Source organism: Colobus angolensis, unplaced genomic scaffold (genome assembly GCF_000951035.1).
Source record: "Colobus angolensis palliatus isolate OR3802 unplaced genomic scaffold, Cang.pa_1.0 Scaffold96, whole genome shotgun sequence".
Lineage (NCBI taxonomy): Eukaryota > Metazoa > Chordata > Mammalia > Primates > Cercopithecidae > Colobus > Colobus angolensis.
The window spans coordinates 2,954,727-2,974,871 of record NW_012123598.1 but is presented as its reverse complement, the minus strand read 5'-3'; the positions used below and the strand labels follow the sequence as shown (position 1 = coordinate 2,974,871).

The following is a 20,145-nucleotide window of genomic DNA, read 5'->3' as shown; positions in this document are numbered from 1 at the left end:
TATTAACACACTATTATATATTGTATTATATATTATGTATTATATATTTAGAGATACACATACTATCATACATCTTATTATATATTATGCATCATGTATATATATACACACTATTATATATCATATATTATGTGTTATATATTTATATATACACACAATTGTATATCTTATATAACGTATTATATATTTAGATATACACACTATTATATGTCTTATTATATTTTATGTATTATATATTTAGATATATACACTATTATATATCTTATTACATATTTATATGTATACACACACTATTATATATATTATTATATATTATGTATTATATATTTATTTATACACACACTGTTATATATCTTATAATACATATTAGCATTATATATTTACATGCACACATTATTATATATCTTATAATATATATTATGTATTACGTATTTGTATATACACACACTATTATATATCTTATAATACATAAGCATTATATATTTACATACACACACTATTATATCTCAATTATGTATATACACATACTTATTCCTATATGTATGTATGTACCTCTGCCGCATCAGGAAAAGGTTCTATCACATAACTACAGAACAGTTAGGAGAAATGTAGACACAAAGGAACGCAGAAACTGAGGGACATGTTGGCTTAAGTCTCTTCAACTCCTCACACACCTCCCCCTTTTTTTGGTTGATTCTCAGGAGGAGCTGAGACCCTCAGCCCGTCACAAAACCAGACAGACTCCAAGACTAGTGAGTGAGGAGATGCTCTCGGTTATGGGGCTGGCACAGAGGGTCAGGTCCTATGAAGGGGAGGTGGGCGTCCTGGGTGGATATCCAGGGGTCCTGGGTCATGATGATCTACCCTGACCTCTGTGACCTCTTTGTCCACCATCCCCAGCCTCACACCCCCAGGATTACACCGTGGAGAGTCTCATCCGCATGGCCGTGGCTGGCTTGGTCCTGGTGGTCCTCAGGATTCTGCTGTTTTAGGATTGGCACAGCCAGAGAAACCCCCAAGATGCAGCCAGGAGGTAAACACAAGAGACAACAATGCACCCGTCAGAGTGCTAGAGCCTTGGCAGTGAATCTGATGGTCCCAAAAGGTTCTGAAAGAAAGTCTGGACCATCATTGGGGAAACTGTCTACTGAGAAGGTCGAGAAGGGGAGGCGTGGGTCAGGTGCAGGAAGACGTCCGGGTGCCTGTGGAGAACGGTTCCTCTATTAAACCTCCATTAAACGGCGGTGCTTTCCATCCTGCTGTTGTGGACCCTCCGTGACTGCCCCTCCCTTCCTTTGGCTCCTTGTGACGTGAGGGCACATCCCCCGTGGTGGGTTTGTGTCCACACCCCTGTGATCGCGTGCTCTGGTCCACTGTCACATAATACATTTTTCTTTGTTTCCAACTGCCACATTCCCTGAAGTGGACTATTGATTCTCCATCTCTTCAGTTCTGAGCATAGATCTGGATTAAATAACTAGAATAGGTGGGCAAATGTGTATTTGGGACTTTGAAACATGAGTCTGAGGCCAGGCACAGTGGCTCATGCCTGTAATACCAGCACTTTGGGAGGCTGAGGTGGGCAGATTACCTGAGGTCAGGAGTTCTAGGCCAACCTGGTGAGTATGGTGAAACTCCATCTCTACTAAAAAGTTAAAAAATTAGCTGGGCATGGTGGGGCATGCCTGTAATCCTAGTTACTCGGGAAGCTATGGCAGGAGAATCGCTTGAACTCTGGACGTGGAGGCTGCAGTGAGCCAAGATCGGGCCACCACACTCCAGCCTGGGCAACAGAACGAGCCTCTATCTCAAAAAATAAAATTAAAAAATACACTTCCTTGGTCCTTTTTGTTGGACTGCTCACCTCTCACACTTTGTCTTCCACCTAAGGTTTCTCTCATGGCTTTCTTTGGAGTTGAGAGCTGAAAAGGGAGGTCTAACCCATCATCTACTTCCACATGGCATCCAATTTCCCAAACTGAGTGTCTGCTCGCAGTTGTGTGGGGCAATGATGGGTCCAGTGGGAGCCTCATACAATACTGCAACGAAACTGTTTCACACACACGGAGGAGGTGGCTCAGTGCTGACCAAGGGCTCTGGTCAGTGAGCAGAGAAGTCCCAGAGCCCATCTGTAAAATCTCAGAGAAGGCATGGTGGCTCACACCTGCAATCCCAGCACTCTGGGAGGCTAAGGCAGGTGGATCATCTGAGGTCAGGAGTTCAAGACAAGCCTGGTAAACATGGTGAAACCCCATCTCTACTAAAATTATAAAAATTAGCTGAGCATGGTGGCAGGCACCTTTAGTCCCAGTTACTTGGGAGGCTGAGGCAGGAAAATTGCTTGAACCCAGAAGGCAGAGGTTGCGGTGAGCCAAGATCACACCATTGCACTCTAGCCTGGGGGACAGAGCAAGACTCTGTCTCAAAAAAAAAAAAAAAAAAAAAACTCAAGGAGAACCAGAGCTTCCAGCCAGCCTCGCCCAGAGTCTTGACTCACTCCCTGTCTGGGAGGACCCTAGGGAGCCTCTTCTGTTCCACACAGAAGTGGAAACTTCCTCCTTAATAACCCCTTGATGGTCCCAGGCACCGGTGACCTCTGAGTTTGCTCTCTCTTTTTTCTTATGATTCCCTGTCTACTTCCAGTGCTATCACTTTACTTTTTGTGCATAAGACCATGAATAATGTTTTAGAAACTTTCTATCAAATTTCTCAGTGCTAGGAACAACTGGGGTTTTTGATTGAGTGCCTCAAATGTCTACCTTTACTGTGGAGTCCAACAACAGGATTCTAACAAGCCCCAACCCCTTCATGCCTTAACCTGGTCTGGAAATAAATTATGTTTGAGCTCATCCCATACCCCAGCCACATCAAGCCCCACAGTCACTCTGAGAAGTGAGATTTATAGCAAAATGCTCCAAACAAGGAAACTAAGGTTCAGGCAAGGGATGTTAATGTGTCCATTTCCATAAACAAAAAATGGTAGATGATCAGCTTTCCCTTTGAAATCAGAGTACTAATCCGACTCATTGTTGCCTGAATTTTAGTGACAGGACCTCAGGGGGAGATAAGAATCCTACCCCAGGAAAGTTACCAATATCAGAAAGGAAACAATGACATCAGTACAGATCCTACAGAATTGAAAAGATTCTAAGTGGACATTATGAAGACATTATTCAGCTTAGATGAAGTGGTCATATATCACAAGAAAACCAATTGTCTAAAACAATCTCTGAAATACCTAGACATTCTAAATCACTGAGTTATTAAATAAAATACATTTTAAAATTAAAGTCTTTTCAGGAAATAAACTTCAATGTCCCTTAGTGCACTCTCCAAAACATGTAGATAAGAATAAATACTGTTCTGAAAGACATGTCCCTGGAATTACAACCATTCAATATATTTTAAAAGGCAATCATAAAAATATAAAACGGATATATCAGGAGAAGACCATCTCTGAGTTTTATATGAGTTAGTTTCTCATATAAACTTAGTTGAAAACAAGTTTTTTAATTGGTCAAAATAATTTAAGAAAATAAAAAAATGAATATTTAAATACAAATCAGCTTCCCCTTCAAAAATCAGAGGAATAATCCAACTCATTGCTCCCTAAAGTTTGAAGTCAGGGCCGTGGAAGGAGGATGAGAATTCCACCTTAGGAAAAGGACCAATATCAGAATTACCAATCACCAGTCCAAGTGGGTGATTGATGTGTCAACTCAAGAACCCCTGGCAGGGTGCAGTGGCACACACCTGTAATCCCAGCACTATGGGAGGCCAAGGCAGGTGGATCACTTGAGGTCAGGACTTCGAGACTAGCCTGTCCAATATGGTGAAACTCTGTCTCTACTAAAAATTCAGAAATTAGCTGGGCGTCTTGTGGTGTGAGGTGATTTTGACATCACATCCACACCTTTGACTAGAACACCTAACAAAGGAAATACAGTCGTGGAGCTGGTCATCCAAGGGGGCTCCTCAAAAGCTCAGGAGTGGAGTAGGTTAGGGGGTCATTTCTCCACCCTCACCACAGAGTGCTAGGGAAAACTGCACAAAAACACGAAGGAGCCATGTGGCTGAGTAACGAACTATCTGCCAGCCAACGTTCTTAAGCACCACCTACTGAACCACAGACCAAAACACAACACCAAAATATTTTGCCAGTATACAACACCTGTGAAAACTAAGGCAAAGACTCAGCCACGAATAAAAATTCTATATGAGTCCCAGTCCTCTCAAAACGCCTGGAAATAAAGACAACTGACTATGCTTAACTTACATCATAGTTAAAGGAACACCAGCCCTCACACATGAAAAAGAATCAATACAAGAACTCTGGCAACTCAATAGTTCCCCAGAAATCCAACTGTTAGCCATACTAAGATGACTGAAATGACAGACATGGAATTCAGAATCTGGATACTAAGGAAGCCCACCAAGATCTCGGAGAAAGATGAAGACCAATCCAAAGAATCCAGCAAAATGATCTAGGAGCTGACACACGAAATATCCATTTTAAGAAAGAACCAAACTGAACTCCTGAAACTGAAGACTTCACTTCAAGAATTTCACAGTACAATCAGAAGCAACAAAAGCAGAAGAGATCAAGCTAGGGAAATAATCTCAGAGCTTGAAAAATAGATCTTTGAATCAACCCAGTCAGACAAAAATTTTTAGAAAGATTTTTAAAAAATGAATGAAATCTCTGAGAAATACGGGATTATGTAGCGAGACCAAATACATGGCTCATTGGAATTCTTGAAAGAGAAGGAGAAAGAGTAAGCAACTTAGAAAACATATTCAAGGACATAGTCCATGAAAATTTTCCCAATCTTGCTAGAGAGGAAGGCATATAAATTCTAAACAAATGCAGAAAACCCATGTGGGATGTTACACAAGGTGACCATCCCCAATACACACAGTTATCAGATCCTCCAAGGTCAACACAACAGAAAAAAATCTTAAAGGCAGCTAGAGAGAAGGAGCAGGTCACCTGCAGAAGGAACCCAATCAGGCTAACTGCAGAACTCTCAGTGGAAATCATATAAGCCAAAGAGATTAGGAGCCTGTTTTCAGCATTATTAAAGAAAAGAAAATCCAGCCAAGAATGTCATATCCCATCAAACTAAGCTTCATAAGCAGAAGAGAAATAAAATCCTTCTCTGACAAGGAAGCACTAAAAGAATTTGTTAGCACTAGACCACCATGACCACCATTACAAGAGATCCTTAGTGGAGTGCTCAATAGGAAACAGAAGATAAAAACCTGCTACCACAAAAACACACTCAAGCCATAGCTCACAAATAATATAAAGCAATTACACTATCAAGTCTATAAAACAGGCAACAACATAATGACAGGACCAAAATTTCATGTATCAATATGAACCCTGAATGTAAATGGCCTAAATTCCCCACTTAAAAGGCATAGAGTGGCAACATGGATAAAAAGCCAAGAGCCAGCTGCCTGCTGTCTTCAAGAGACCCATCTCACATGAAATGACACCCACAGGCGGCTCAAAGTAGAAGGATGGAGAAATATTTACTGGACAACCAGGAAACAAAAAAAGAGAAGGCATTCCTATCCTTATATCACATGAAACACACTTTAAATCAATAGCAATCAGGAAGGACAAAGAAGGGCATTACAAAATGATACAGGGTTCAATTTGATAAGAAGACTTAACTATTCTAAATACATATGCACCCAACTTTGGAGCACCTAGATTCATAAAACAAGTTATTCTTCACCTATGAAAAGAGTTAGACAGCTGCACAATAATAGTAAGGGACTTCAACATCCCACTGACAACATCAGATGGATCACTAAAACAGAAAGCTAAGAAAGAAATTCTGGTCTTAAAGACAATGCTTAACGAATTGGACCTGAGAGACATCTACAGAGTATTCCACCCAACAACTGCAGAATATAGATTCTTCTTATCTGCACACACAAAAAAAACATATCATATTCTAAGATTAGCCACAAAGCAAGTCTCAATAAATTCAAAGAATCAAAATCATAACAAAGCACACAATAAAAATGGAAAAAAAATACCAAGATCATCTCTCAAAACTACAGAAAAACATGGAGATTTAACAACTTGTTTCCAAATGAATATTAAGAGCCATCTATGATAAATCCACAGCCAACATCATATTGAATGGGCAAAAAATAGCACATGGAGGAGAGTTTGAATCTCAGAAGAAAACAACAAAAATACGTCAAAAGTCTTTCATGTCAGCACAAAATTCAGTCATCTCCTGTATGAGAGATTGGATCTGAGACGTGTTTTGAGTTGGTAATAGTGAAGGATGCAAGGTGTCAATTCTAGTCAGAACAATTTCCAGGAAGCCATGTTCCCCTCTTGAGCAAACACTCACTGGGCCTCATGCAAGGCAGAAAGAGCCTGCGTACGTCATCCTCTCATGATGTGGTCAGCATGTAAACTGCATGAGCCCCTCACAACATCCTGTGTGCTGCTGAACTGAGCTGGAGCGCGGCCGCCTGTCTGCACCGGCAGCACCATGTCGCTCATGGTCGTCAGCATGGCGTGTGTTGGTGAGTCCCAGAAGGGAATTGAGGGAGGGAGCACTGGGGTGGAGATCTGGGCCTGGAGGTAAAGATATGGGCCTGAGGTGGATATATGAGCCTGGAGTGGAGATATGGGCCTGGAGTGGAGATATAGGCCTGGAGTGGAGATATGGGCCTGGGGTGGAGATATGAGCCTGGAGTGGAGACATGGGCCTGGAGCTTTAGATATGGGCCTGGAATGGAGATATGGGCCTGGAGATAGAGATATGGGCCTGGAGGTGGAGATATGGGCCTGGAGTGGAGATACTGGCTTGGAGTGCAAATATGTGCCTGGAATGGGGATACCAGCCTGGAGGTAGAGATATGGGCCTAGAGTGTAGATATGGGCCTGGAACTGTAGATATGGGCCTGGAGTGAAGATATGAGCCTGGAACTGTAGATATGGGCCTGGAGTGGAGATACGGGTCTGGAGTGGAAATATGGGCCTGGAGGTGATGTACAGATGGATCATCCATCATGATCTTTCTTTATAGGGTTTTTCTTGCTGCAGAGGGCCTGGTCACATGTGGGTGAGTCCTTCCCCAAACCTTAGGTTGTCATCTCCCCACATAAGATGATTTTCTTGAAACACCAGGCAGGCAGCACAAGGGGTTGACTGATGGGCTGACGATGGGAAGCCATGTGAGAATCTCTCATGAACTAGGAAAAGGAAGCCATGGGAAGCTTGGCCCACAGTTCTGTCCTAGCCCTCCCTGTTCTTTCTTTCCCTTGGCTGAGTCTGTGGGGACCCTGAGACTGGAGTGCTCAAAGCAGCGGTGTGCGGGGAAGAAGTGGTGTCACCGGCAGAGGAAGGGAGGGAAGCAGTGCAAGAACAGCAGGCCTCTGAGGACAAGGGCGTAACTCACACCCTCCAGCGTTTCCATGATGGTCGGGGCTGCAGTGTTGCCGCTGTCATTTTACCAGAAGCAGGGTAGGGGGAACCACAGTCATGACCCTGACATTTCAGATCTTCTAATGAGGTCTCAGTTGTTTATTATGGTTCATGCATTAGCTGATATTCCATTCACAAAGGTCATGCCCTCCATCCTGCGTCTACTTTGTGTTGTTTTATGTGAGTAATCTTGCAGTATTAAAATCTAGTAAGAGTGGCTTATTCAGCATTTGCTCAAAGTTCTCAGCTGACACTTTTCTTGTAGGGAGACACCATGTCTATGTGGGATGGATTCTTCCTGTAGCCCTGGGCACCCAGGTGTGGTAGGAGCCTTAGAAATGTGGAAAGTGGGGAGAATCTTCTGAGCACAGGGAGGGAGGGGCTGCTCCACATCCTCCTCTCTAAAGGTGGTGCCCCCTTCTCCCCCAGATGGTCAGGACAAGCCCTTCCTCTCTGCCTGGCCCAGCGCTGTGGTGCCTCAAGGAGAACACGTGAGTCTTCAGTGTCACTCTCATCTTGGGTTTACCATCTTCAGTCTGTACAAGGAAGATGGGGTGCCTGCCCCTGAGCTCTACAACAGAAGATTCTGGAATAACATCCTCCTGGGCCCTGTGACCCCGGCACATGCAGGGACCTATAGATGTCGGGGTTCACACCTGCACTACCCCACTAAGTGGTCGGCTCCCAGCAACCCCCTGGCGATCGTGGTCACAGGTCAGAGGTCTCCTGTCAGGGCTTCTCCTTGTCCCACCTCCTGAATCCCAGAGCTTCTGCTGGGGGTGTCCACCAGGGTCCCATCACCCAGGACCTGACTCTCTTTGGGGTAAAGGGGGATTGAACACAGGGAAATGGGTGCTGTGATGGGAAGCATAACTGTCCCCAATATGGTTACATGGTAATCCGTGGACCCTGTGACTATTTATGTTATAGGGCAGGGGACTGAAGGGGAAGATGGAGCTCAGGTTGTTGATGAGTTGACCTTGAGATGGGGAGACAGCCTGGACTGTCCCGCTGGGCTCAGTGTAATCACAAGGGACCACACGAGAGGAGGAGGATGAGGAGAGTGGGGATTAGAGCAGCATAGTGGGAGGGAGACTCACTACAGACTTTGAAGGTGAAGGAAGGCCACGAGCCATGAAGGCAAGTGGCCTCTAAGGGCTGGAGAAGTCAAGGGAACTGATTCTCTCTGAGTCTCCAGTGGAAGCACAGCCCTGCAGATGCCTTGATTTTAGCCCAGAGAGAACTGGGTCAGATTTCTGTTCTCCATAGGTGGAAGCGGTTATTGTATTCTCTCCTGCCACCATGTTTGTGATAATTTTCTACAGCAGCAACAGGAAACCAACACAGGAACCCAGGTCAAGGACAAGTTAAGAAACCAAACAAGGAGAAGGTTGGCTACACTGATTTCAGCACATGCGGAATACTGATGCTACCACCAGGCTCGATCCACACAGGGAGGGCTTGATTCTCCTGGAACCAGCACCAGGGGCCACCTTATAGCAGCTGGGACCATGGAAAAGGCACAGACATGGCAGGAGAGGCTCCCAACCCCATCAGGAACAGGGACATTGATGCCTGCCTTACTGATGAGTTCACACCTCCCGCCAGCCATTCCAATTTGTCCAAAAGAGATTGATTCATGCTGCTGAGAGCCTGGACATGCAACCTGTCGTGGTTCCTCTTCCAGCCCCACATAAACACCAGCAAAGAGATTAGTGGGAAACAGATACAACAGCCTAAGAGATGACGCTGAGCCCAGTGGGAAGGGAGTCAGGGGTACTAGAGACAGAGAGACAGGGAAGAAGGAGGGAGACAGATGGAGGGACCTGCACCAGGGGTTATGGGCACAGAAAAGAACATGGAGACACAGACAGGGAGGAGAGAGATAGACACCATGGAGGGGAAGCCTCACTTATTCCAGGTCCCATGAATGGGATGAGAAAGGGAGATGCCTTCTGAACTCACAACCTCTCTTCTTAGGAGTCTACAGAAAACCTTCCCTCCTGGCCCACCCAGGTCCCCTGGTGAAATCAGGAGAGACGGTCGTCCTGCAATGTTGGTCAGATATGAGGTTTGAGCGTTTCCTTCTGCACAGAGAGGCGATCACTGAGGACCCCTTGCACCTCGTTGGACAGTTCCATAATGGGGGTTCCCAGGCCAACTATTCCGTGGGTCCCATGATGCCTGCCCTTGCAGGGACCTACAGATGTTTTGGTTCTGTCGCTCACTCCCGCTATGAGTGGTCGGCTCCCAGTGACCCTCTGGACATCGTGATCATAGGTGAGAGAATCCAGACCTGCCTCTCACCCTTGCAGGGACAGGGAGTGAATGATCTAGGACTGGAAGCCCCAGGTGATCATGAGGAAGATGAGTATGGGATTCTCACGGAGAAAAAGTGACTTCATGAGGTCTGTACCAACAGAGGTAGAGAAACAGGAGACACAAGTACAGACCACACATCATAACGTAGAAGCCAGACACAGGGGCCATACAGGGTGTTAGGAAAAGAGATAAAGAGGTAAAGAAGATGCACAGAGAGACAGACATGTCCCAGAGAGAGGTGTCCTTCTGTGTTGACTTTGTTCAGAGACCAGGCACAGGTTAGAAGGTTCCATTCTGTTTTACCTCCACAAAATGTTCTCTACCAGGAGAACCCAAAGAGACACATCTATCTGGCCTGAGTTGGCCCTGTGGCCCCAGGCTTGTGGCACCTACAGATGCCATGTTTATTCTTAAACCTCTGCCTTCCATGCGGTGGAGCTGTCATCTTCCCAGGACACCATGGCCCCAGGTGAGGGAGCAGAACACCAACCCCTGTAGGCTGTGAGTTCCTGGAGTCCCCAGACTGGATTCTGAGGCTCATATTCAAATAATACCACACGTTATAGGATTACTGAGAACAAAAGCCCACAGAGAGACACGGAGTGAAATCAGGGAAACTAAAAAGCAAAGACGTGAACACACACACCGAATGAGCCAGAAGAAGGGAATTGAGAGACTCACAGACACATAAAGAGATAGAAAAAGAGGGCAGAGCAGTGAGCATATGATGGAAGGGAGCAGAGAAATGCCCTAAAATCAGAGCCCTGAGGGAGGGGCACAAAAACAGGGAAAGATAAAGATGTGGGGATGGATTGCAGAGATGCCAAAAGAGAACTAGAGAGACTGAGAGGCAGAGAAAAGGAGATGGAGAAAGACAGATGATAGATAGATATAAATGGATGAAAGATAAGAGATAGATGATAGATAACAGAGAGATAGGTGATCGATAAATAGACGATGAATGACTGATAGACGATATAGATAGATAAGTAGGTGGATAGACAGATGATACATAAATAGACATAGAGAGACAGAAAAACAGACAGACACGTGATGATAGATGGATAGATACATACATACATTGATTGATAGATGATAGACAACAGAGAGATAGGTCATAGATATACAGGTGATGATAGATGGTAGATACATACATACATAGATAATTGATAGATTGATCAATAGATAAGAGATAGAAATATGCAGAAAGTTATGAACAAGACAGAAAATGAGAGACTCAGAATTCAGGAAAGAGGAAGATCAAGTCAACCAATCCATGGAGGGTCAGAGATAATAAAATGGTACAAAAAGGAAAACATAGCTAGGGATGGGGAAGTGAGGTCAGAGACCTAGAGAGACAGAGAAGGTGGAAGGAGGAAATAGACATGAAGAGAGATGGGGTGGAGGGTGTGAGAGAGAGAGAGAGCATTAGGTCATAGAGCAGGGGAGTGAGTTCTCAGCTCAGGTGTCAGGGGAGCTGTGACAAGGAAGAACCTCCCTGAGGAAACTGCCTCTTCTCCTTCCAGGTCAATACGGGAAACCTTCTCTCTCAGCCCAGCCAGGCCCCATGGTTCAGGCAGGAGACAATGTGACCTTGTCCTGCAGCTCCCAGAGCTCGTTTGACATTTACCATCTATCCAGGGATGGAGAGGCCCATGGACTTAGGCTCCCTGCAGTGCCGAGGGTCAGTGGAACATGCAAGGCCGACTTCCCTCTGGGCCCTGTGACCCACGGAGGGACCTACAGATGCTTCGGCTCTTTCCGTGCCCTGCCCTATGTGTGGTCACACCCGAGTGACCCACTGCCCATTTCTGTCACAGGTGAGGAAAGCCCATGCCTGTCCCACGTCTTGTAATCCTAGAGCCATAGCTGCGGAACTTCCTCTTGATGATGGAGAGAAGCATGGACAGATGCAGAGAGAAGACAAAGCCTGGGTGTGAGGGTGGGGTCAGGGCGTAGGATGGCAGACGGGGCACCTGCAAACCCTCCTTCACAGCCCACATGGAGGCCCGCGTTCAGGGCTGTCGACACCCAGGCAGATGGAGAAAGCTGTCAGGACAGACCCAGAGGAGGGGAGACTGGGCTCAGTTTAGGGAGATCCGAGGTTCCGTCAGCCCCTCAACCTTACTTATTTCCCAGAAGCCCATCCCGGCCTCTCACCCACAGAGAGATATCATCACCAGCAACCCCTACACCCTTTTCTTTTCATTTGGAAAAGTATTTATTGAGGTGAAATATACCTATATAATTTACCACCTTTACCATTTTTAAGTGTGAAGTCTACTGTTCATAAATACACTTATAGGCCGGGCACGGTGGCTCACGGTTGTAATCCCAGCACTTCGAGAGGCCAAGGCAGGTGGATCATTTGAGATCAGGGACTCAAGACCACCCTGGCCAACGTGGGGAAAATCCATCTGTACTAAAAACACAAAGTAATAATAATAATAATAATTAGCCGAGCATGGTAGCACATGCCTGTAGTCCCAGCTACTTGGGAGGGTTAGGCAGGAGATGCACTTAGTTGCAGGAGGCAGAGGTTGCAGTGAGCCAAGATCATGCCACTGCACTGCAGCCTGGGAGACAGAGAGAGACACTCTCTCAAAATTAATTAATTAATTAATTAGTATTCTTTTTTGTTTGTTTGTTACCCTCCACCCTTCCCTTCCTGGCCTCTGGTAGGCACCATTCTACTCTCTACCTTTATGAGATCCCCTTTTTAGCTCCTGCATATTAGTGAGGAATGGAAATACTTGTAATGAGCTCCAGTTCCATCCATGTGGCTACAAATGTCAGGATGTTATTGTCTCTCTGGATGAGTAGTCTCCACTGTGTGTATGTACTACATTCTCTCTATCCATTCACCCACTGATGGGCAGGTAGGTTGACTCCACATCTTGGCTACTGTGAACTGTGCTGGAACAGTCATGGGAGTGCAGATGTCACTTTGATACACTGAAGTCCTTTCCTTTTGGTTTACACCCAGTCACGGAATTGCTAGATCCTGTATAAGTTGACTTTTTACGTTTTGTTTTATGTTTTTTTTTTTTGTTTTTTTGTTTTAGACAGAGTTTCACTCTTGTTGCCCAGGCTGGAGTGCCGTGGCGCCATCTGGGCTCACTGCAACTTGCACCTCCAGGATTCAAGAGATTCCCCAGCCTCAGCCTCCCGAGTAGCTGAGATTACTGGCTCCCACCACCACACTCGGCTAATATTTTTAGTAGAGACGGGGTTTCACTATATTGGCCAGGCTGCTCTTCAACTCCTGACCTCAAGTGATCTACCCACCTCGGCCTCCCAATGTGCTGGGATTACAGGCATGAACCACCATGCCCAACCTCATTTTATTTTTTGAGGAACTTCCATACTCTTCTCCTCTGTAATGGTTGTACTAATTTACATTCATATCAACAATGTACCAGATGAAACCCTGGTTGACTCAGCAGAGCAAGAGACTGGCAGTAAGAAAGAATTTAGTTCATTTATGCACACGACACTTCCACTCACTCACTCGTTCAGCCAAAACCCCATGCTGTGACTGTGCAGTGTGGAATCTTTTCCTTTTGTTGCCATAACAAATTTCCACAAGCTTCTTGGCTGAAAACATTCTTGCTGCTCTCCTTTCTCTACCACCTTACCAGCATTTGTTTTGTCTGTCTTTCTGATAAAAAGCCATTGTAATGGGGTGAGATGATAGCTCACTGTGAATTCAGTTCACATTTCTCTGATGATTAGTTGATACTGAGCATTTTTTCATATACACAATATCTATTTGCATGTTCTGTTCATTGAGAAATGTCTGTTCAGATCTTTTATTAATTTTATACTTAAATTATTAGTTTTATTGAGGTGTTTGAGCTTCTTATATATTTTAGTTGTTAATCCCCTCCAGGTGCATACTTTGCAAATATTCTGTGGGTTGTCTCTTCACTTTGTTGGTTGCTTCGTTTGCGGTGCAGAAGCTGCTTAGTTTGATGTAATCCCAATGGTCTATTTTTGTTTTGATTGTTTGTGTTTTTGAGGTTTTAAACAAAATGTCTTTCCTCAGACACATGTCCTGGAGCATTTCCCCAATGTTTCCTTTTAAACGTTTGATGGGTTTAGGCCTTAAGTCTTTAATTCATTTTCATTTGAATTTTATGTATGGTGAGAGTTAGAGGTGCAGTTTCATCCCTCTGCATGTAGATATACAGTTTTCCCTGCACCATTTATTGAAATGACAGTCCCTTCCTGATTTTAGACCTTTAGAGCCTTTGTCAAACTCCATTGGATATAAATGGGTGGATTACATCTGTGTTCTTCATTTTGCTCCATTGTTCTATGCACTTTTCTTCATGCCAACGTCATGCTGTTTTGCTTACTACAGCTCTGTAACATATTTTTAAGTCAGGTAGTGTAATGCTCCTGTTTTCTCCTCATACCTTGAAGTCTCAAGACAGTGAGCATCACATACAATGATTATGGAGAAGGGTACGCCAGGACTTCCAGGGCCCAACATTAGATAACAGAATGTTTGGGCATGAACCAACCTTAAAGGTTTCCATTGAGTAGAAGGCAGGCATCTTCATTTCCACACCTCTCTCCTGTCCCGTGTTCTAGGAAACCCTTCAAGTACATGGTCTTCACCCACAGAACCAAGCTCCAACACTGGTGAGTAAAGAACCCCTCTTGTCTCTGCTTTTGGAAAACTGGAGAGGGGGAAGCCTTGGATTCAAGCGTTAGCTCAGCTCCTCCCAGCTCTGGGATTGTGGGCCTGTCTGCTGCTGTCTCTGAACTCCAGACACTCCAACAGCACAAGGGATCTGGGGCCAACACAAGGCTCAGTGAAGTCTCTTAATCTCTAATTTTCTGCACCTGAGACCTCCAAGCTAGAAGGAAGAGTGCAAATCTGACATCCTTCTCAGAAAAAAAAAAAAAGAAAAATGCAGCATTTTTTTCTGCCTGCATTCCTAACTGCAGGATAAATGCCTGGGGGCTTGAGAAAGGGAAGGGAAAAGAACATCTGATGAGGGTGGGATGTTTTTAGAAAAGTTCTACTTGCCAAGGAATGAGTTCCTGTCTGTCATGATGCAACCCTGGTTGACTCAGCAGAGCAAGAAACTTGTAGTAACAAAGAATTTAGTTCATTTATGCACATGACACTCACTTGTTCAGCCAATGCCCCATGCTCTGGCTGTGCAGTGTGGAATATTTTCCTATTGTTGCCATAACAAATTTCCACAAGCTTTGTGGATGAAAGCATGTTTTTCTTAATTATCTCATAGTGCTATAGCTCAGAAGTATGAAATGTATCTCACTGGGCTGGTATCAAAGGCACAGCAAGGCTGAACTTCTTTTTAAGGTTCCAAGCAAGAATCTGCTCCTTACATCACCCAGCTCCTAGAGGCTCCCACGTTCTTTGGCCCCTGGTCCCCTTCCTCCTTCCTCAAAGCCCACAAAGGCTGGTCACGTCTCACATGGCATCATTCAGACTCTTCTTCTTCACCCACACCTCTTTCTCTGAATGCTACTCTGCCTTCTTCCTCATCTTTAAGGACTTTGGGATTCTATTGGAGTCACCAAGATAATCCATCATAATCTCCCTAAAATCATCCAGGATACCCTCCTTTTCAGTTCAGCTGATTAGCAACTGTAATTCCATCTGCAATCTTCATTCCTCCTTTCATGTAAAATAATATATTCACAAGCTATGGAGGCTAGGACAGGGACGTTTTGGGGTGGGGCAGCATTCTCCTGCCTTCCACAAATGGTAAACAGGGTGCATTCAGCCTCTGCTCTTGGGACACTGATATTGCAGATGGTTAAATACGAGGGCAGAAAATGAATGCACAAGTAGACCAATAAATGAATGATCCATTGGGAAGCATCTATGCACCAAATCTGTTTTTTTGGTTTTTGTTTTGTTTTGGTTTTGAGGTAGAGTCTCACTCTGTCCCACAGGCTGGAGTGCAGTGGCACAATCTCAACTCACTGCAACCTCTGCCTCCAGGGTTCATGCAATTCTTCTGCCTCAGCCTACCGAGTAGCTGGGATTACAGCCGCGCACCACCACACTCGGCTAAATTTTTTTGGTATATTTTTTAGTAGAGATGAGGTTTCACCGTGTTGTGCAGGCTGTCTCAAACTCCCAATCTCAAGTGATCCGACCACCTTGGCCTCCCTAAGTGCAAGGATTATAGGCGTGAGCCACTGTGCCCAGCCAGGATTTAAAATAAATAATAGATAATGCTGAGTGTATAATTTCAGGTGACAGAGAAGGTCTCACTGATCAGATAATATTTGTGACCTTAATGAAAAAAATGGATTCAACCCTTGGAGGATTGGCAGAAGGATTTTCCACACTGAGCTCTCAGCCGTGAAGGCACAAAGTTGGAAACATTCTTATGTTCAAGGAAGAGGCTCTGCCCGAAACATTGGGAATGAGATGGGGAGAATTACAAGACCACTGGAGAGAGACGGAGAGCACACTGGGTACACAGGAAACTAAGGAGGAACAAGGAGTGTGTGTTTTATACTCGCAGCCCTTGGATTCACCTCGGGGCTAACTAGGAATCCCTACATGATTAATAGTGACTGACAGGAACATAAGGGAGGCCCTGGTGCATAACTGGAATCTAGGAGATTGTTGAAAAGGCAATTCCCGCCCCACGGGTGAAATGTACGGTTGATTTACACACTAAATGAATGAAGGATGGATATGAGATACGTTTGTGAGGTAGAATCATTTGCAGGGAGGTCTTGCTGGCTTTGATTTTTCCTAGTAGTTTAATCCTTGTTTCATTAATTTCTTTCTGAGATGTATTTTTTTCCTACACCTAAATCAATACCTGGCAGAGGAGCAATAGACATGTGAGGGGTGGTGCAAATGAAAGGACCTAGTATAACATAATATATGAGACTGTGGACGGGAGCTCACGCCTGTCACCCAACACTTTTGGATGCCAAGGCGGGTGCATCCCTTGAGGGTAGGAGTTTGAGACCAGCCTGGCCAACATGGTGAAACCCCGTGTGTGCCAAAAATACAAAAATTAGCCCGGTGCATTGGCACGTGCCTGTAATCCCAGATACTAGGGAGGCTGAAGCAGGAGAATGGCTTCAACCCTGGAGGCAGAGGTTTCAGTGAGCTAAGATGGCGCCACTGCCCTCCAGCCTGGGTGACACAGGAGGCCTCTGTCTCAAAAAATAAAAATAAAAAATACATAAATATGATATAACACACACAAATTACAAAGGCACCTGAATACCAGCCATCATTTTTCTACTTCTCTGTCTTTAATTCTTTGACCCTTTATCTTATCCATTAAACAATCAGGCTAAAACCTCTTCCTTATTTGGCTTTCTGTGAGCTTGAGACCATATGGAAAAGGTGGAAGCCCCCTGAACCCACCAGCACAGGCCGTGGAATAGAGAACATGCTCTGTTCATGGCATAAAACTTGCCCTGTCACCCAAATCCCCCACCTCACTCCTACTTCCAATCACCTGTGGAGATACAGATCGATCACGGGGAGATAAAAACCAATACTCTTTGGAGTGAGCTCAGATCTTGGACTCAGAGACCAGCGCCAGCACTATCTCCTGGTCACATTTCGTACTAACTCACAGAAGAACAGGCTGTATTGAAACAATAGATGATGGAGGTGGTTGTGCTTCCCCCTGCCTCTCAGGTAGAACAGCAGCTTAATATATGTCTCAGGAGATCACAAAAAGTAGCACGTTGTTCCTGGGCTGCATCATTATTTCATGGCTGTTTGATTTAAGTCAGGTTTACTTCACCTTTTTTGATCTTGATTTCACTTTTTATTTCTTTCCTTGGAGAATGTAATTTTTTTGAGTCAAGCGGGTTGTGGCTGTAGAAGTTGTAAAGCACATTCACTGTGTATCAGTCCCAGTCAAGTCTTCCCAGAGAAGACTCTAAACACCTCCTGTACTGCACCTGGGGCTATGCCAGTTTCTGTCACTCCAGGGAGACAGAACACACAGAGAATACATGACATAGGCAGGTTCATTACTAACACATAAGCAGCAACTGACAACAGAAGCCTACATTTCAATGTGAGCCAGACCTCCAAGGCTCAGAAAAGCTGCTCGAGACATATGGAGTCACCCCGTTTGCACTGCAGCTGGGGGAACCCAGAAAGCAGCCCAGCCTGGGTTTTGTACCCTGGAGCCACAGGAAGCACTGAGCTCAAGCACTGCATGACGTCCTCCTCTGGGAAGAACAGGAAGACAGCCCAGCTGTTCTGGGGACGTTCCTCCTGATCTCAGGACGTTGCTGTCTTAGTCCATTTTTGTTGTTGTAAAAGAACACTTGAGCCTGGGTAACTTCTAAAGAAAAGAGATTTGTTTGCCTCACAGTTCTGCAGGCTGTACTAGAAGCATGGAACCAGCATCTATTTCTTGTGATGGCCTCAGGCTGCTCCCACTCTGGCAGAAAGGAAGGAGGGTCTGTGTGTGCAGAGACCACCGAGATCACACGGCAAGAGAGGGAGCAAGGGGTAGGGGGAGCGATGGAGCTTCCAAGCTCTTTTTAACAACCAGCTGTCCAGGAACTAATAGAGGGAGAACTTGCTAATCCCATCGTGTGGGAAAGCATTGATCTATTCACAATGGATCCACCTCCATGACCCAAACACCTCCCAAGAGGCCCAACCTCCCACATTGGGGGTTAAATTTCAATGTGAGGTTTCAAGGGATCAAATATCTAAACTAAAGCAGTGGTATCCTCAGCACGTTCTATGGTTACTGTGAGAGCTATAACTGAGAGAGGAGGAGAAAGCTGGGTCTCCCGCCATCTGGCTGCTTGTCCTAAAGAGACGTTGTATGTGGCTACCTGTCAATCAAGAAATGCAAGACAATCCATAAGGAGGAACTGCTGTGATTAGCTTCTTATTGGTGTCTCGTCTTCCTCCAGGTATCCCCAGACACTTGCATGTTCTGATTGGGACCTCAGTGGTCATCATCCCCTTCACCATCCTCCTCTTCTTTCTCCTGCATCGCTGGTGCTCCAACAAAAAGAGTAAGTCTCAAGAGGCAGAGGCCGGAGACCTCAGGGCCGTGTAGGGAAGCAGGATGGGAGCACGCAGGTGTGTATTCCTCTCCGGCAGGATGGTCTCTGGCCCGAGGAGAAGCCACAGAGGCAGAGCTTTCTAGAGAGAGCACCAGACACCCTGTCCCTGCCTTCAGCTCACAGACCATTGCCTGATTCTGAACTGTATCCTCACGTCCCTGCAGCCACTGACATCCAGGAGAAGGTTCCATGACAGGCAGAAAGTGGGAGACAGAATCAATGGGATGAGAACTCAGAGCTATTCATGGGATGAGTCCTTGAGCTCAGAGAGATAGAATGTCTGAGTCCGCTGTTGGCAACTGAGGGACCTCAGGCACCTATGGCCTCCCCCTGTATCTTGGTATCTGCTTATGAAACGAGGACCCAGAAGTGCCCTCCCAGCTGTTTTGATGACTTCTGTCTCCTACAGATGCTGCTGTAATGGACCAAGAGCCTGCAGGGGAGAGAACAGTGAACAGGGAGGTAGGTCCTCCTCGGCCCAGCCTCATGGATAGTCTTATTCCCTAAGAGGCCTGAAAAATAGGAACCCCCTCCCTCACTCAACATTTCCCTCTCTCCAGGACTCTGATGAACAAGATCCTCAGGAGGTGACATACGCACAGTTGGTTCACCGCGTTTCCACACAGGGAAAAATCACTCGCCCTTCTCAGAGGCCCAGGAGACCCCCAACAGATTCCAGAGTGTACACAGAGCTTCCAGATGCTGAGCCCCGATCATTGTCTCCTGCCCATGAGCACCAGAGTCAGGCCTTGAGGGGGTCTTCTAGGGAGACAACAGCCCTGTCTCAAAACCAGATTACCAGCTCCAATGTACCAGCAGCAGGAATCTGAAGGTGTGAGTCTGCATCTTAGGGCATCGCTCTTCCTCACACCACAAATCTGAACATGCCTCTCTCCTTGCTTGCCAGTGTCTAAGGTCCCCACTGCCTGCTGCAGAGAAAACACACTCCTTTGCTTAGCCCACAGTTCTATATTTCACTTGACCCCTGCTCACCTCTCCAGCCTAACTAGCTTACTTCCTAGTCCTACCTGAGGCTGTGATCACACTAAGGAGCTCACAATTCCAGACATACAAGAGGCTCCCTCTTAACACAGCACTTGACAGGTGCTGTTCCACCTTCCCTCATGCTGTTCCACCTCCCCCGAGACTATCTTTAAGCCTTCTGTCACCAGTGAAACTTATAAATTTTTTAAAATAATTTCAATGGAGTTTTCTTTTCTTCAAATAAACATGTCTGCCCTCAGGTTTTAGGTAATGTGACTCTTTTTTGGCTGAAAGAAACCGGTGTTATC

General features: G+C 45.5%; 1 protein-coding gene and 1 pseudogene across 5 annotated transcripts in view; both read left to right on the top strand.

Moving 5' to 3' along the window:
* LOC105504947 overlaps positions 1–1,279 on the top strand; it is a 7,442-nt pseudogene extending 6,163 nt beyond the window's left edge.
* A 5,190-nt stretch (positions 1,280–6,469) lies between these two features.
* The window catches only part of LOC105504878 (killer cell immunoglobulin-like receptor 3DL3), a 58,441-nt gene continuing 44,765 nt past the window's right edge, over positions 6,470–20,145 (top strand). Inside the window, exons 1-9 of one of the 5 annotated variants that reach the window (XM_011932494.1) lie at positions 6,525–6,558; positions 7,065–7,100; positions 7,892–8,176; positions 9,443–9,742; positions 11,311–11,604; positions 14,384–14,434; positions 18,698–18,802; positions 19,263–19,315; positions 19,414–19,683. In XM_011932494.1, the coding sequence (XP_011787884.1) occupies positions 6,525–6,558; positions 7,065–7,100; positions 7,892–8,176; positions 9,443–9,742; positions 11,311–11,604; positions 14,384–14,434; positions 18,698–18,802; positions 19,263–19,315; positions 19,414–19,683 (1,428 nt within the window). Of the gene's footprint in view, positions 6,559–7,064; positions 7,101–7,891; positions 8,177–9,442; positions 9,743–11,310; positions 11,605–14,383; positions 14,435–18,697; positions 18,803–19,262; positions 19,316–19,413; positions 19,979–20,145 lie in introns of those variants that run through there. The other 4 variants (XM_011932496.1, XM_011932495.1, XM_011932497.1 and 1 more) reach the window with 4 other exon arrangements.